This window comes from Bubalus bubalis, chromosome 14, assembly GCF_019923935.1.
Source record: "Bubalus bubalis isolate 160015118507 breed Murrah chromosome 14, NDDB_SH_1, whole genome shotgun sequence".
NCBI lineage: Eukaryota > Metazoa > Chordata > Mammalia > Artiodactyla > Bovidae > Bubalus > Bubalus bubalis.
Window position 1 is genome coordinate 68,071,011 of NC_059170.1, and position 19,163 is coordinate 68,090,173.

Sequence of the window (19,163 nt, forward strand, 5' to 3'; positions counted from 1 at the left end):
GTACATCCCAAATATGCTTACAAGGTATTTCAACCACATAAGCGGAATTGTACTTCTATAAAACTAGTTGGAGTAATCCCTTTCCATCACAGTTTAGAACAAATGGGAAGAGTGAAGCTGCTGAAAATCCCCTGTATGTTTCCCCCTCATTCTTCTTAACAGTCCTTTCAGAAGAGTCTGAAGCTTACCGTAAATGAAAAAGACATTCCCAGGAGGAGACGGGGGGTTTCCATCCCTTCACATCTAGATTCAGAGCATGAGAATATTGGATGGCACAATTAAACACTGATGATGCTAAAGGGGAATAATTATTTTACAATTACCTGCGAGCATCACATTTACCGCGCTAATTAGTTTTTGTTTCCCACCAAGGTTTTTCCAGGAATGTGCAGCTCTGTTTCCCTTCAAGTTCAGCAAGAGCTTTTTCTTGAGGAAAAATAAAAATGCATTTTCTGCACCGCTACACAAGTAGCACAGCACCGAGGCTGGCTTCCTTGTATCACCTGCTCCACCCGGACAGTGGAAATACACACAGACGGGCAAGAGAACAGGGAGGGGCTGATGAGCCGGAGGAGAAGGGGACGACAGAGGATGAGATGGCTGGATGGCATCACTGACTCGATGGACGTGAGTCTGAGTGAACTCCGGGAGTTGGTGATGGACAGGGAGGCCTGGCGTGCTGCAATTCATGGGGTCGCAAAGAGTCGGACACGACTGAGTGACTGAACTGTATGAGCTGGAAATCATTTGGACTTTACAAAGCCTCTCTTCTGCAGTTTTGTAGAACAAATATGACACTGAGAAATAGCTAACTCTTCATGACGGCCTAATCTGCCAGCCCAAAGCAAAAACCGAAGCCTCCTCTGAAAGAAAAAAAAACAAAAACAAAAAACTTCCGGTATTAATACTTTAAATGGGAAATAAAGATTTTTTAAGTTTGGAGGTTCAGCATGGGAAGTGAAAAAGACATTGTGACTTACTGATTTCTCACTGGGCTGCTTGCCACGTACTGAAAATCCCGAGGTTTCCCAGTGAAATGCAAATCAGGTAAGAGATCCTGATAGTATTGACAACTGTGAGGTCTGTCTACAATTTTACAGCGACATCAGACCCCCATCGTACATGACTGTGTATAAAAGCCTCAATGACAAGAGAGGGGGTGCTGAACTTGTAAGAAACAAAGCTACGAGAAAGGAGTAAGGAGGAATGAAAAATCTGGGGATTTATGTAAAAAAGGGAAGGAGACTGCTGTTTTTTATCAAAAGGCAAAAATGCTATTATGATAGTGTTGGGGGGGAGGGGCCACTGGGATGGAAAACATTCTTAATGAGGCTATGAAATCTTAATCACTAGGTTCATATCTGAAAATCTTATCTTCTTTTCATCTTATCTTGCAAGGTTCTTATTCCTCCCAGCTGACCGCATCTCATCAACAGATGCCAGAGTAATCTCAATCCAGCAAATTACAATTAAACAGCAACACTCAGTTAAAATAATACCTCTAACCCAGATCAAAGATAACATTAGTGTTGTAAATGCCAACATGGGAGGAATTTTCGGTTTCAGGAAGCAGTTGATACTGAGATAGGCACTCAGAAATCCCCCCCTGAAAATACTTCTTTAAAAATTTCCTTAAAGTACCATACACACCATCCTTCTTTTAGCGTCTTCATGTTTTAATTTCCTCTTATGTCCATCAAGGAATTGGGTGATGAATCTCAGCACTGTATTTTATTATTATTGGTAATGGCATTTTCCAAAAAACTTTAAATGCCGACTGAAAAAAAAAAAGAACTCAAGGCTTTTGACTTTCACCTTGCTGGTACTTGGTAAACAAAAAGAAAAGTTTTAAATTAAAAGATATTTTCTTTAGTTCATGAGCTCATGGAATAACTGTGAATTTGAATCAAGCAAGTGTGATCAATTCACTAATTTGAATCAAATTAGAGAGTCAATCCTAAATGATAGGCATGTATCTCCTAATAATTCTCCACCATTCCCAACAAAAATTCTGTCCTCTCTTCTCTCTGTATCAACACATAAACATGCATTTATATAATACACACACACACATATATACATATACACACACAAGTGAACCACAGCTTCACTATTTACTGCCTGTAAAGCATGCACAAGAATGTACTCTATTCAAACATCATCTGTGAAATGGGTGCAACACCCACCACCCTTATAGCGACTATGAAAGCCTAAGTACAGCGTCCTGGTACACAGTAGGCGTTCAATGAATGACTCCTGTATTTGTCCTTTTAGTGGGGAGAGGGAAGCAGTGATAACACTGCCTTCTTGGACTGGTCCCATTGTTCCTCTAATGATTTCTTTATCTATAAAACAATGAGGTCTGGTTTAACAGCTTTCACAATGATGTCCCTAGAACTGCCTTCCAGTTTAATTAGACCCGTATAGACATCTTTCAGGTTATCCCGACTTGGGAGCACCCAACAACAAAAAAAAAGGTTAATGCACCAAGTTGACTTAGGGTAACTTTTTTTCTTTGTCAGTAAAATTACTCACCAAATGTGTGGGGGAGGAAGATTTCATTTTAATTTACTGGTGGTTTCTCCTCAGCATCTTACTCTTAACATCACAAATCTGAACTAATACTTTAAAGGTGCACTTATAGATTTTTCCACTTCTGATTTCTCAGTTCCAAGAAAGCATCTCTTAGATTTTGTTTAAAATTTGTTTAAAAATTCAAACACATTAAAAAAAAAAAAAAAACTAATGCATACATATGATCAGTCAAAAGGTGAAACAAAGAAAAAATCCCCATCTCCAACTATAATCCAAAACCAATTGCCCCAGTTTAAAAAAGGATTTAAAATATCAGTTCTGGGGTTGTTTTCATTATGCTCTGTTGCAAATGACATTCTATAGTCACACAAGAACAACAAAAGTTTGATAGTTAAGATCATTTAAAGATCTATTTTCATGTACAGTTTTGATGTCGAACACTGAAAACCCCAGGACTATGAAGCCCAAGTCACAACAATTCTATACCCACTACAGAGCCTTAAACAATCCGGCTCTTTAAACGCCTGATGGCTCACGGGGCCATCAAGCATAATCATCTACCTCAAAAGCTATCTGTTCATCTGCCTTGAGGACTCAAACATATTACATCTTGCAAACTTATCTAATAGATTCTTGTGGGAAAACGCCATTGAAAATATGTGGCACAGATTTAGAAAAATCAACACCAGAAAAGCCCTGTGTTTTATATAAGTTCTTTTTAGGAACAGGCCAATATCTAGCTCACGGCATTTTAAGTCCAAATGTCAACAGACCATAAAAGACAACGGGTCCAGAAAACAATAAACCCGCACCACTACCCTCTCAACTGTCTGAATGTGGCAATAAGATACACTTGGAGGTGAATTTCAAGCATTTTCAACTTGTCATATTCCTTCCCATGCACCCCTATTCCCCAAGGACCGACTCTAATGTGAATTAATTACAAACTCTTAAGGAAAACATGCTACAGTACTCTTAGGGCTAAGGAGACATAAAATCGATATTTTAGAAACAATAACATTATTTACAAATCCTCTATTTTTTCTTTTTTTTTAAGCTTCAATTAAGCTAGAGTTGAAAAAGACTTTGAAAACAACTTGGTTTAACTCAATAATCTAACACATGGAATAACTAACACACAAAGAGAAATGGGTTGAAGTTATATTAGGATCTTCAGAGCTGACTCCATCCTTAAGACAAAAATGCTTTATTCAGAGTAGTTTGCGCCAGTCACATTCATCCACTAAATGAAAATGATAAATTAAATTTTCATAATTAATAATTTAACTGAAAAGAGAGAGCATCTTTCAGAGGCCATTAACACTTTGCACTCAGAGAATATACTTAGCAGGTGACCATCAACTGCACAATCATGACCAAGAAAATCGTTGGTTCGGCCCTGACACGCTAAGGAGCAGAGGAGAAAACACACAGAACTTTCAAATTAGCTAACTGTGCAAACTTGTGTTGAATGCCTATAAAGGTAGCTATTTTGGGGGAGGGGGGAGAAGCCAGCGATCTCTCAAAACAAATATCATGGGAACGGTACTAATCAAGATTAACTTCACAGAGAAAACTGCCAAAGGGAAATTCAATATTTTAATTTACATTATCTGATTATCTTAGTTGGACAATGAACTTGGCCACGTGTAAAAGCAAGTTAACATTCTTAATATCGACAAGAAGGACAATTCACATTTAACAGATTTTCATCCCTCTCCTCACCTTTTTTTTTTTTTTTCATCCTAAATCCTAGGGGCTCAAATAATTGGCCACTGCGGAGCTTCTCAAGAATCTCTCAGCTCATAACATTTAACATCCTAGAAAAAGAATCTAGCACCGTAGGGGAAAGTTAGTTGCCAGGGAAATGGATCATAAAGCTCGGAATGGCCTGAAAATTGCAACGGATACAGCAAAGTGCCAGAAAGAATATGAATGTTATCTAGGGGTGCGTACAATAGGAAACATTTTATACGTACTCTTACCAAGGAGAGCAGTCCCTTTTTCGCTCGATTAATTGTAGCTTAGATTCACTATCACATTTCTTGCCTGATAAGAGACAACTGTGTATATTCCAAGCCTGAAATGGACACAGACCTTTCATCCCCACTCCTGGCAACCTTCGAGGCTGTCTTTTCAAACATGCCTGAAATACAAGCAGATCCTATTGCCTCGAGAGTGCCCCAGCTGATAAGAGTAACTTTCCTATCAAGACTAATGAGCCCCGAGAAAACTGAGGCATACTTTCCTTACTTAAGGAATCCCAGCTCTCGACTTCTCCCAATAAACTCTACTCTAGTTTGACGACGTGTAAAACAACCACAATCACATTAATTATTAAATTACAGGCTGCATATCAGACAAACCACCGTGATTACGTAAAAATTATCTCTAATTTCGGCAGAGTACACCTGGCTATTTTAATGTTTTGTAATTATCTCCTCCTCCCCCTTTTTTCCTCCCCCCGCCCCCCCCCCACCCCAGGAAAAGGATTTTTGCAAAGGGTAAGACAAGAGGAGCGGACAATGTGGCAAGAAGAGATCTGTAAACGGGCCACGAGAGCTCCAGCAGCCCCGAATTTCAAATGACACGAGCGTGCACGCGCCCACCCCACCCTGGGACGCCGCGCCCCGCTCGCCGATCCCCGCGGGCCGGACCCCACGCCCAGACCCCGGGATCCCGAGTCCGGCTCTCTGGTCCCCGCTCTGCGCCCCACCCCGGGCTCCGCCGCTCCTCCGGACGCACTCCCACCTCTCCCCGCATCCAGCGCCGGCTCCGAACCCCAGGGCGCGGCCGAACCGGAGCCGCCCCCCGCGTCCCCAGGGCGCAGGAGCGCCGCCGCCCGCCCTCTCCCTCAGCGGAGCTCCGGACCAGCGTCCCAGAGGCGGCTGGGCGGCTACACTCACATTCTGTCGGGAACTAGCAGGCGGCCCTCGACCATCATGTCCGGGAGGAAATCCAGCTTGAAGGCAGAAGTCATGTTCGCGGCGCGCGCTCTGCGCTCGGGCGCGGGGGGCGGCGGTGCGCGCGGCCGAGCGGCGGCGGGCGGCGCAGACGGGCAGGGACAGGTGCGCGCGGCCTCCCCGCGGCGGCCGCCCGAGCCGGCACTTGTCACATTCTCTCCACGCAGTTCTCCGCCAATCCCCGCCGACACCCAGCGCCCGGGCCGCGGGCCGCCGAGCGCCAGGTGCGGCGAGCGGGGGCGGAGCGCCGCGCCCGCCGCGCAGCCGCTTAACCCCTGCGGGTCCGCGCGCCCGGCCCCCGGGGGGAGGAGGGCGCGGCGGGACCGCCCCCTGGACAGATCGCCGCCCGGCCTGCGGTCCTTGGCGTCCAGACTTGCACACCCGTCCCCCGCGCTGGCTGTGTCCGGTCCCGTTTCCAGGCGCCTGGCACGAGGCCCGAATGACCGCTTGTCGTGGGTTGAATGCCACCGTATTGCCCAAGCCCCGTGCACGCCACGAGCGCACCCGAAGTCTCCAACGGAAGCCACGAGAGACGAATCATCACCGGGGTTAGTTTAAATGCTCGTCGGTGGGCTGTGCTCGCCCGTGTATGAACTCACCACAATAACTGAAATAGCACTCGTGGTTGAGCCAAAGTAAATATCAGAGAAACGGCCCAAGTTGACATTTGGGGACTTTTCAGTGCTTCAAGGAGAATGATGCACGAATCCCTGCACGATTATACTTCCTTTTGTATCATCTTGAAAACATTGAGACATATACGGGACTGAAACTAAGAGTGATAAATCACCTTTTCTTTTAAAACGATACATCACGAATTGGTCATTTCCAAGTATTTAACACAATGATTAAAAACCAAGTGTTGGGTCTGTAATGGCCATGAAGCTTAAATACTCATTTAAGAGCTGTGACCAACTTACTAATAGGAATTGGGAAACAGGACAGAACTCTCAGGAAGACAAAAAGGGAGTTCAATTTTCCCAAGTGATTTGTGAAAATTTTTAAAAGATAAGTATAAAGATGTTCTAATTTGGCGGCCTCGTGACTGTTTTGTTGCTGCATTTTTTAGATGAAACTGAAATTTTCACAAGGTCAGAAGCCTGTAAAACTTATTTGTAGCCTATTTCACATTCTAAAGTAACCTCATAAATTGCATACTAGAAGTTTCATAGCTTGTCTCTTTTGGTAATCACTTTGAATTTTATTTTGAAATGATGTTTCACATCTAGGGATGTAGTCAGGCAGCAGAGGGTTAAACAGGTCACGTGGCATTGTATCACGTGGCTTTAAGTGTCTCTGACACCATTATATGGAGAAAAAAATTGTTTTTCTCACCAATTTCTTGTGTTATAATGAGATAGGATCATCTTTAGAGGTTATGAAGGAATATGGATATTTATATACCAATATGAAATCCACACATCAATTGTAAATCCTGCCTTGAGCAATTTGGAATAACAGGCCTGGTGTACTCAGGTCCATACATACTTAATTGACTTGATTTTCTTCTTCAACTGAGCAATGTACTTGGCTTTTGACCGAGATCATTCTAAGATAGGTGGAGGGCTAGGACCAACCTTCCTCTTAAAATATTGCCTTTCTGTGGAACCAGGTCTAGATTCATAAAGAACTGAAAAACAGATGCAGTAAAATGAATTCTTATACCCAAATGCCCCAACTTTTCCTAATAAGTTACATTTTCTCCCTACCCTCGCTACTGCAGACTGTCTTTGAAATTGTAAGAATTTTGTTGGTCTTTCAATAACCTTGATAAAGTAATTAGCCAGATAAATGAGACAAACCTCGACAGTTCCTGATTTTGAAGATATGATTTATATAACTCCCAAATGTAGATAAGCAGCTGACTCTATAATAAAATTATCTGAAGAACGAACGAACAGAACTGGCCTCCAGAACACAACTGCATTCATCAAAAAGGAAAATATTTTCCAGGCTGCTATGGAATGAAGCTCCATGCACATCTACATCCTAGAAGGTAGAAAAAGCTTCATTAACACGTGCACTTCTGAAATATTTATTTTCTCTTTAATTGCATGTGAATTAGTTGGGAGACGCTGTAGGGGAAGGCCTCTTACTGACTTAAGCCTTCTCAGCAGTTTGTTAAATTCTAGGCTCCAATCCCTCGAGGCAATAGTGGATTCAAAGCAGCTTTTAATCATACTATAAGGAGGGTGAGGAAGTATGTAAGTAGGTCATAGGGAAAGAACCACGAGTGCATAGGTTACTGCCTTATTTAACAACTACACTGTGTCCCAGAGTTTTCAGAGCATGTTTGCTTTGGCCATGTGAAGTCAGAAGCAAACCCGGGGTCAGATATAAAAGAAGACTGGCTCGTACATGAAATACAGTGACGACGGGAACGAAGGAAAGCTTCGGATGTAGCTGAGCTGAAATAGTTTGGTTGCCAAATACATAAATAATAGAGTGACTGCATAGGCTCTTAATGTAGGTGCCAGAGAGAAACAAAGTCCACACACATACATACACCCCATAGAGGTGTGTTTCTATGATCACAGCACCTCCACACTAGCCGTTTTCAAAAAATGCAAAAATTCAAAAGCTCTTGAGCTTAAAAACAAAACAAAAACATCCAAACAAATACCACTTGATGAAAAGCTTCAATCTATCATTTCTCTGCTTTGGCAGAAGGAAAAAAAAAAAAAACCTAACAACTCGACACCCTCCCCCCACCTCCTTTTTAAAATTTTCACTCTGTAACGAGCCATCAGGTATTATGATTTGGTAGTTGGAATTATTTTGCAGAAAGCTCGACTGAGCTGCTGCTAAACGCACGGGGTTCAGAGACGCTATTTTATTGCCAAGGTTCTTACCAACAGCAGTGAAAGGGGGGGAGGCCATGGTGAGCCCCCCTCCTGGGCCCAACCTGGTGGGTGACACGTCTGTGTGCTGACCACCCTGGGGACCAGGCAATGGGGAACCACGCAATTTCCTCACCATTTTTGCTTCACTGTAGAAAAACCTTAAGCTGGTCCCTAAGCCCATCCCCCTACCTTCCCTAATTGTCTATTTTTTTTAATCAACTTGCTATTCATTTCCCAAACAAAAGGCAATTCAAGAATTGGAAGCACTTCAAGGGAAAGTTTCTGAATGACCTCATTTTATACGAGGCCTTCCAAGGCAATCGGGTGCACGGTGCTGTTTCAGCACTGCCCCCCTTCGCTGCCCGCCGCCCCCCACAAGCCTCATCTCAAACTGAGTTTTCTCCCATGGTCATTGTTGAGCACTGAATTATCACTGATAGTAAAACACACACACACACACACACACACACAACCTCTCAAAAGAAACACAGTGCAAATAAATGCATTTTTACGTGGAGTACACACTGCTCTGGTGCAAAGTATTCTATCTCCGTCACCCGCCTTCATCAATGCACCAGGATGGAGTCCCTGACTATAAACATTGCAACATTTTTGCACAAAGTTTATACCTTAACTTAAGAGACTGGGGCCCGATAGTGATACATGCTTATAACCCAACAGCTAATCTTCTCCTGCAGACATCCCTATATATTTTATGACAAATTTCCATGTTTTAATTATTCCCACTTATAACATCATGGGTCACAGTCTCTTTAAAGCAGCAGACGGTCGGCCATGCAACTATAGATGTACGCATCCTATTCCATCTCCTCAAACAGGCACCTTCACTAAAGGGTTTTTCTCCCCTCACTTCTGGCTCTTTATTACAAACTAGAATCCAAAACATCTTTCCCCATCACCTTTTCAAAGTCAAATTTTATTAACATAGCTGTTCCAGTTTAAAAAAAGCCCTGTGTGCTGAGAGTCATTTGGAGCAAGAAAGGCCCTAGAAGTGATGTGGGGAATGGGATTCCCATCATTGGGGGTTTTCCAGCCAACAAATGTGAAATCCACATGAATTTTAAGTACCTGGGAAAGTTTCTTCACGGCCATGTGTTTGTTTTTGGCTTACCCCAGTTTCATCAGCAACTTGCAAAAATAAACAACTGTGTCTTTTTCCATGTGCTTAAAAACCCCCAAATAGATCCTTAAGTGATATATTATAAAGGTATATTTTCTTAGCTCCATAATAAAGTTACCTCTTAAATACTTCTATCACCAGTCATAACTTTAAGATGATCTTATTATCCGCTGCCCCGACCCCCATTTTGAAAAGTTCTGAAATAGTGACTTTATCACATTCCTAAAAGGACTTCAGTAAAATCACACTACAGTAAAGATGACATTGTGATCAAACTCTTATTTTACATTTTTTTTTAACGGGAATTTTCAGCCGTTGGAGAGCAGCTGCTACTGGCTTTTTGCAATCTTGTGTTTTTCTGAATCTGTTTTCCACAGAGCCGAAGACATAATGGTGAACTTCCCTCCCATCTGAAGAGACCCTCCAACGGAAGATGGGTTGTTTGTGTACATACCTTCGCACTTGGAAATGAGGTGCCCCTCTAGGGTTTCCAGAAGCTTCCACTCCAAGGGGATGAAATGCTAACACTGTGGACCTGGCAGGCCTCACGCCCAGCCAGCTCATCACTTCCCTCTCGGCCTTACATTTCCCTTTTCCTTTCTTCATTATCCTTGCTGCAGCCTTCTTTCTCTCCCTCCCCCCTCAGCTTTCTCTTTCTCTCTCCCGCTTTCTCTCTCCAACGGAAGCCAGACAATGCCAGACAGCCTTCCTCCACAGCTGCGGCGCCGAGGAGGCAGGTGACCACCAAAGTGACCAGTCTTGGGGGCTCATCTGTCAGGGAAGTCAAGTTTGCCTGGACCAAGGCTGCATTCTCAGCTAAGAACAGCTGTCTCTGGGGTGCCCCCTCTTCAGACATCATCATGGGGTGGAGCGGGGGAGGATGTAAGACCGTGTCCCGCAGAGTGAATAAACAGGATTTGAAAACTGGGGAGGAGAAGACGGGAGAAGGGGTGGGGAGGAGAAGAAGGCTGGCCTGGTGATGTGTGCACGGAGGCACTCAGAAAACACAGCCTCCGAAGGAATGTCCCAGCGGTCTCTCAAAGATGCTGAGATTTGTCAAGACTGTATCGGGTACCTTTATCTGGTGCCAGCCTGGCGGCAGGAACAAAATTTATAGCTATCAGGATGGGGTTTTGAGTTCCCTGGCAATCGGCCCTTGAACCACCCCCTCCCCCAAATGTTTTCCCCAATTGGCCAGAAGTTCTCATTTTACTATCACGTGCTATAAATTTCAAAAAGAGAAACTACCGTTTGACAAAAGACAACAGCTGAGTGGCGACAGCTGGGTGGATATAGCAGTAGGCATAACATTAGGTCCAGAGAGTGAGCGCCAACAGGTGGGGGTGGATAAATAGAGAAAGGAAGTTTTGAGCTTTCCTGGAGGGATTGGGGGAGTAGTCTGAAGCTGATCTTGGCAAGAATCAAAATCTGGAACTGAGAGGGACTCTCCAGAGGTCTGAGAGCCCCACTGGCCTCAGTGTCTTTCCTTTTTCTGAACAAATACATCTTGAAGAAGAGGAAGGATTAAAGAGACCAAATGCTTGGACTGCATGTAAAACAAAACACATTTACCCACATGATGATGGATTCCCCATCAAAGAGCTTTTCCTTCCAAGGATCAGAAGTCATCTGATACGGTGCATGCAGATCCGACTCTCTAAGACAAAAGCTACTTGCAAGTGGAGTGAAATAGATGACAAGACTTAAGAACCAAACCTGTTGGATTCTGCATCTGATTCTGTCAGAGCAGACTAACACTGGGAACACGTCACTGAATTTTCTGATCGATCGTCTAGATCTTTGCATGTGCTTGGCCATCGTTTCCTCCTAGGGATGGATGGCTGAAAGAATCAAATTCTACCATGATCCTCAGATGAGAGGTACAATGTGTTAACCTAATTATTACAACAGCAATTATATAACCAATCTATTAAAGTGACATGTAGGTTGAAAATACATTAAGGTTTTGAGCACAGGAAATTTATTTTTTCTCTACAATATAGTTCAAATCTCCAAACTATTTTTAGCTTTATGATAGAGGTTTTTGAAAATCCCAAATGACTTTTTCTTTAAATTTGCTTGTGATGCTAATTCCTATGAAGTCCATTAGGGGAAAATAATTCTTTTTTCTTCTTCTTAAAAGAACTACCCGAAACCTTTATGAAAAAGCGGTGTAGTGATCTACCCAAGCTGAGTGGAAATGTGTTATCTTGTCTTAACTCTTGGATGAATGTAAACCTTTATGTGACCTAATCAGTTAGTCTCTCAACACTCCCTGGTGGAGGCTAACAACTGCATTTGCGCCGTATCTTAGGAATACGGTGAAGTGAGAGCAGAGGAGCGATGTGAATGACCCTCTGGTCTGAGGAAGAAAGGGGATGAAGTGAAGGAGTTTTGTTTGGCTTTGTTTTAATAACAAAGATGAATCCAAGGTGTTTCAAGGACAACTTCTCCCTTCTGCTCCCTCCTCTGTCCTTCAAGACCCCCTCCCCTGCAATACACACTGCTTGATACCTTTGTGCCCATTGTTCCCACTCTGTTTCAAGACTGTTGTGAGCTTCCTAACTGCCGAGATTATGTCACACAGGGTATCTGTTGCTTGGTTGGTTCTGGTTACAGTAAGACAGATTTTGGTCCCTGATGTAGGTTAAAAGACACATTTTAATTTCATCATGCTTAAGATTGCCCTACTATTCCTTCCAACATGTGTTCCCATTATACAGATTAAAGCATGAGAAAAGTGAGGCATAGGTGCTTTAATTCAAAGACCTCAAGGGAGTTTTAAGAACTCAGAAGCAAAAATGGCTATGGTTTTCCCTTTCTTACTGTACAGCTTCCCTGCTATGATACTGCTAAGTCACTTCAGTCGTGTCCAACTGTGTGACCCCATAGACGGCAGTCCACCAGGCTCCCCCGTCCCTGGGATTCTCCAGGCAAGAGCACTGGAGTGGGTTGCCATCTCCTTCTCCAATGCATGAAAGTGAAAGTGAAAGTGAAGTCGCTCAGTCATGTCTGACTCTTTGCGACCCCATGGACTGCAGCCTACCAGGCTCGTCTGTCCATGGGATTTTCCAGGTAAGAGTACTGGAGTCGGGTGCCATCGCCTTCTCCAGGTATGGACAAATTGAAGTGCACTGTGAAAATGTGGCACCAGAGAAAAATATGACTTTCAAGTGTCAAATATCCAACAGTTGGACTTTCAAGTTGGCCACGGAGGAGTTTGCCTGAGTCCTCACTTAGAATCCCTTCCACCATGAGTCATGTGTCTAGGGGTATTACTTTCTCCCTCTTAGTGTGAAAAGTGTTAGTCACTCAGTCGTGTCTGACTCTTTGCGACCCCATGGACTGCAGCATGCCAAGCTCCTCTGTCCATAGAATTTTCCAAAGAAGAATACTGAAGTGGGTAGCCATTGCCTTCTCCAGGGGATCTTTCCAACTCCAGGATCGAATATGGGTCTCTCTCTTGGTCTCAGTTTTTTTGTCTTTGAAATGGGAATAACATAACTACCATTATCTCTTAGATATCTGGGAGGATTAAATTATATAAAATAAAAGAGATCGCCTAGTATAGCGTCAGGTACAGAGTCAATCAGGTTTGGATTTATTCTTAATTCCAATTACAATACTCTCACCTCCCAATCTTTATTTAAACCTGGAACTGGCAGATGGGTAAGAAAAGAGAACAGCAGTCCTAATCCTTTTGTCCTTGTAGCATTAACGTTTTCACTGATACTTCTAAGGCCAGCAGCCCTAACCCAGGGCGGGAAGAAGGGTACAGTTTATACAGGATGGGCACTGAGCATCCGGCAGCTGGTGACAAGAGCTCCATCCCTTTTGATCAAGTCAGTTTCCAAAGAGAAAGTCAAAATGAGCCCTAATTGCCACCACTAGGAATTCTCACCGTCCATCACCAGCTCAGTGCATTTCCACTCACAGAGATGAATGGGAAAGCCATGTCACAGAACCCGAAAGAGCTGAGGTCCCAGACCAAGACATTCAAAAAGCAAGGCGTGACGATGATGACACCTGCAAGCGCCTGTATCACTGAGATGGGCAGTTTTGCAGGAGGGATGACAGGCGTCTGATTCTTTCCTGCAGCAGGTACCATGGTGCCCCTTCGCGTCAGTTCACACACCAGCTGGGAGCCAGTAATGCCATCCGTAAGTTTCAACATAGTTTCTACCGATTGCAGCTGCAAGCCTTCTCAGCCAGGGATTTGAAAAGCCACAGCTATCGATAACTTCAAACCTCATGCTCTTCGTGTTCATGATAACAAAGTTTGCTGAACTGAATGATTATGGAGGAAAATTCTGGTTTTTGTTGTTCTCCGAGGGCACACTGGCATATCCTGCTTCCTAAACTGCAGTGATTCATCACGACCCTAGGCAGCCAATCATGGGCGGGTCACCATGGAAGGGGGTGAGGGAGCAGCTGAGCTGTCCTGGTAACACATGCCACTCTGGGCTGCTGTCACCCTCCCCCACAGATGCCGTTCCCCATTAGCTATGACGGTCTTGACATACAAGAAAATGTGCTGGGATAAGTCACAGTCAGAAGAAAGCTCTGGATCAGATAAACATACCTGCACAGAACAACCCCTGATGACATTGCATGAAGCAGAAGGCTGCATCTGGGGACAAAGGGTCCCTTATCTGAAATCAGGGTTAACCAGCACATTTCTGAGTGGAGTGGAGGTTGAGACACACACACACACACACACACAGTCTCTCCCTCTTACATGTACATCTAGCTTCCATCTCAGCCTGACCTCTGGAGATGAGTACCGTGGGATCAGAAAGGTGTTTCAGCTCCAGGACACTTCATTTCAAGTCTTAATGGGCTACAGCCCTGAAACCTCACATACGCGTTCCTTCCTCTGACACCCTCTTCCCCATGTCAGTTAAATGAAATGCCACGGATCTTAATCCGCTCCAAAAACCACTGCCTCATCTTTCCTACAGAATAAAAGTCACTGCGAGTTCATAAAAATTCCCAAATCCAATAATAACCAAGAAGGAAGCAATCAATAGTGTGATGAAAGGAGAACCCACCTCCCCACCCTCAACATATCCCCCAGGAATTACCAAAATGCAGAAAGAAATTCAATGAAGGCTAATCAAGATGATCTAAGACGTTACTGCCACAGAGTGAAATATACTTGTTACTGTTGGAAGGAGGGCAGATAAATGCTGTGGGAGCCGCAGGAGATGCTTCTTAACAAACTGCTTTCTGTTAATGACTTTTATAGAAGCCTCTACACCAGAAACTGAGTCTGGTATTTCTGGTTTTCTTACTGTTACGATTATACCAAATCGAGGTATGTTTTTCATGGACAGATTCTGACCCCCTAAACATGGAGAGATCATTCGTGGGTACCACGCTTGCCTTTGGATTTTACCTTCTTTTCATCAACCTAGGTGTTTCCAGGGCTGCGAGCAATGAACTTTCTATCAGCCACATTTTCACTTAATTAACCACCCTGATTACAATAATTAGTATTGATTCACTCTTCCAATGACTTCCTAGGTATTCCAGCACAATCTGCACTTGCTCTAAAGTTCTAGATACGAATATTAATCAAAGGCCTTTCTTTGTTTTTCAGCCCCAAAGGGATATCATGCAATTGTATGCACTCATATTTTGAAAAGGAAAAACTGTGAGGTTTCATTTTCACAAATAAAAGAACTCTTTGGATGTTGAGGTTACATATCTCGCAGCCTGTGGTCTGCTGAACACAGCTGCGTATTCCCGAGGCTCCTGTGTGCAAGGACTTGGGTGCAACTGTGACTCTATTGAAAGAAGCCGTTTTCCCAGTTTGACTCATCTGTTCCGTTTCTGCAAGTCTGGGCTTAGGATTAAAATTCACTTTCACATTTGTTTAGGTCACCTTGGAAGGGAATCATCCCAACACAGAAGTTGATGGCAGGATACAGATTGCGTATCTTGTTACTGTTGTGGAAATAGATGTAGACAAGTTGGCCAACTTCCGGCCATCTCCCACTCCCCCATCAGGCTAGAGGACAAGATAGCTGTGTGTTGGACGCTGGAATGGGGGCCTCAGAATTCTGGAAGCTGGTAATGATTGGGTCAAAGTACGAGTGGGTAGGGGGTTCCCTTGTTCTTGGACCTAATATGATCACCCAGGGATTAAAGTGAATAGATCACAGATGAATGATTATAATTTAGTCAAAAATTTAACATGGAGTTTTCTAAGCTATTTTTTTTTTATTTCAGCTTGCTTCTGACAGGCAGCTGGGAAACACAGGACACTACTTTCTTTCCCCCAAATCACAAAAAAATTGCTTTGTGACCTTTGTTTTAGGAAAAAAAAAATTTCCCATGAAAGAAGAATCTAGGTGTGCTGGTAACAGTGGGCCAGTTTCAGATAGAAAGCTTCACCAATTACCGTTTATAAGCTCATCCAAAAGCAATTATTGGCATACCCAATGGAATGAGCCGTTCATATCCCTTTGGAAGTAAGAGAACATAATCATAAAATCCACTTTACTTACAATGGATAACTTTAAAAATATAATTATTCTACAGATACGTTATGGGTTCAGCCAGGCTCTGAAAATATTATCAATAGAAAATTTATGTTTGAGAAGGCAATTTATTGAGCTTGCAACATGAATTTTCACAATTTTGTATTAAATATAACATTTCAGCCTAAGTTTGAAAAATTGAATGCATGTCCAAACTCTGAAAAATAGTTAATGTTTCATAGCTGGTTTTATAAGGACTACATCTTGCTCCTTATTTACTGGGTACATCACTAATCTGAACACAATATAATCCAAGAAGAAATATTTGTAATTAAATATCTCTATCTTTTAAAATTTGCCCTTTAAAATAATTTCCCTTCTAAGTATTAGGTTCTAAATCTCAATGAATTTATGAGTATTTTTCAATCTACTGCTCTGGCACAAACAGCTAATTAAAGCAAAACATTAAAATGTTAGAAAAGACATATTCTTTATGGAAACAAATGTCAGTGACATGATTTTCATGTATATCAATTACCATTTAATCTTCTAGGATCAGTTCCTTTATATCTAGTTTGCGAATAAAAATGTTTTTAATGTTGGAGAAGTTTGAAACTGATTTTTCTATTTTTTCTTTTTGAAGTCTCACTGTTTTCACCTGAGAAACCATTGCCCATGTTATAAAAGGAAAGATTTTTGAAGATGTGAGACATGTTTGCCCTGTGTAGAAATGCATTTTATAAGCACATAATCATATATCAAAAATCAATATATTCTGTAGAGACCTTTAACTTAACGATTTAACAGGCTGGCTAGTGATAGTTTGTGACCAAAATTAGGAGGGCGAAAGTTCTTACCTCTCCTTGAATTTCTAAACTGTTTATCTACCTGGATGCCAAAAGAGGAAGCAGACATCAGAAATCATAATTTACCTAAACATTAGAAATATTCCTCTTAACTTTGCTTTAGTGCTATGTTCCGTAAGTCCACCAAACAGGCATATTTTAAATCCCCAAGCATTAAATACTGTAGAGGCATGTCTGATAACAAGGTATTTGCTAGAATGATAATGGTATTACAAGCGTTCTCAATCAATGAGTTTCTTTCTGTAGTTTAACAGAGAGGTAAGTAATAAATCTCTAACTTAATCCAACCAACATAGCTGCAAAACGCAAAAAGCCCTACGAACGGCAGATATTAAATTTTTCAAATGCACAAAACCACAAACAAGCAGTCCTAAAAGCTCTTCAATCTGGATAGTCTATACAAACAAGATTAAAACAGATAAAAAGGGTGTTGAGAAAGAAGAAGAAGAAAAAAAAAAAACCCAGACATGCATTAAGCTAGTTTGACAGCTCCATTGTTCAACGGGTCCCATTGTCAGACCCATAGATGTATTCAGTGCTACAATGTCTGCTAGCAAATAAACAAAAGACTACATTTTTCAAAGCAGGATGCCAATTCTAGCATAATTCTTTCTCTGCTTCCCAAAAGGTGGCTCATTCTTGGTAAGCGGTAGGACCCTTACACAGATGCAGGAAACAAATATTTGCTTTCAATACAGAGGGACCCAGGACGCCATGCATGAATAGAGGTCTTTAAACAGGTACACATTTTGGCAAACAGGATAAAGTGATCCAAACCTGGTAACACAGAAGGACTATTTAGGTAGGCTAAGTCCAGATTAGAGCGGTATCTGGAACGCAAGTCTAATATGGAGTCTCCTTAGCTCCTTTCTCGCTGAGTATTCCATGCAGAGTGCATAATAATGAAAGAGGCTTAGACATTGCAAAGGAAAAGACAAACCCAGAGCCAGATTCGGAGCCTTTAAAATTATCCACTGGCCGCGCACAAATAGCAGCAAGCAAATACATGATATGCTTGCAAAAGGCAACTCCTGCAAATATAACTCGTCCACAGGAGTCCTTCTCCTTTCTCTCGCTTGCTCTCTCTTTCTCCCAATCTCTTGGTCTCGATTTCGTTTCCCTCTTTCCCCTCTCTCTCTCTCTAGATTCTTTTTTATTTTTTTCTTCTAAGATAAGGAAGCTGCTTGATTCTGACCGTGATGACAGTCTCGGCCAGCTCTGAAAACTAGCAAGGCATACATTAAAACAAAGAACACAGCAACATACCTTAAAAGCAGCTCTTCATTTCTCATAGTAACAGCGGATTTGGGACAGCGCATGCTTTCTGCACAGATACACTGATAGTCTCAACAAAAGCCAGTTCAGAAGTGCGCTCCAACATCAATGCCACAGTAGCTGTTCACTAATGCGCGCTCCCCCCTCTCTCTCCCTCTCTCTCTCTCCCTCCCTCCCTCTCTTTCTCTCTCTCTTTCCTCACTCTCTTCTCTAGTCAAATTCTGAATGGTAGAGCAAAGGGGCTCCTGCAGATCCACTAAGTAGAAATAATCCTCTCTGACAAGTTATGTTGTCTAAGCATATTTTTACATTAATACACCGTGCTGCCTATAGGGGTCTTGCTTGCATTCGCTCGAGCCTGGCTGGTGTGAGTTCTCCTAATTACCATCTTCAGAAATTGGAAAGAAAAATAAGTCACTCATTTACCTCTTTGTCTTATACATTTCATAGCAAAACCAAGTACATGTTTTCTCTTTGCCATCCACTGTCAGCAAGCCTCGCAGATGACTCACACAAGCTGTGGGTGGGTCAGGGTGCTAAAAAGGAATTTTTGCTTCTCTTTTTTGGGACGCTGAATTCACAGCTGGATTCATCTCTTCCTCGCCCCTTGTCCTTAGAAAGAGTGACAAGGTCAAGACCCTTAGCCCCACTCTGGATTGAGGATGGGGAGGATGGAGGTTGCAGAAACTTGGAAAGATTTTAACTCTGTGAGCACCAGAGTTCTTGGAGGTCAGGGCATAACCCACCTGCAGCAGGACTTCTAAAAGAGGCAGGCAATGCAAAGATTGTTTGGTCATACTGAAATCCTAATAGACAGTGGAGCATCTGCCTCAAAAGACCAATTAGAATGCTCTTTTCCAAAATAAGAAAAAACTCCTGCTTCCGTACTTCATTATCCTCACTGGGCTTAGCATATACACACTGTACTTCTGTTTATTGGGATTATAAGAATTCCAGGCATATTAACCAAGTAAAACAGTAAGTTAAACACACACAGGAAAGACAAGATGCTATGGATAGAATAGTCAGTTGTCCAAAACTGCAAATGAAGGCTT

At 42.7% G+C, this 19,163-nt stretch overlaps 1 protein-coding gene across 16 annotated transcripts in view; it reads right to left on the reverse strand.

Annotated features, from left to right (window-relative positions):
- Window positions 1-19,163, reverse strand: part of CELF2 (CUGBP Elav-like family member 2) — a 565,824-nt gene that overhangs the window by 313,493 nt on the left and 233,168 nt on the right. For 2 of the 16 annotated variants that reach the window (XM_025264693.3, XM_025264692.3), the window contains exon 1: window positions 5,442-5,727. The exons of 1 other annotated variant lie outside the window; for it this stretch is intronic. In XM_025264693.3, the coding sequence (XP_025120478.1) occupies window positions 5,442-5,515 (74 nt within the window). In that variant the 5' untranslated portion in view covers window positions 5,516-5,727. Of the gene's footprint in view, window positions 1-1,650; window positions 1,778-5,441; window positions 5,728-9,936; window positions 10,626-18,099; window positions 18,213-19,163 lie in introns of those variants that run through there. 13 more of the 16 variants (XM_025264695.3, XM_044928247.2, XM_044928248.2 and 10 more) reach the window with 12 other exon arrangements.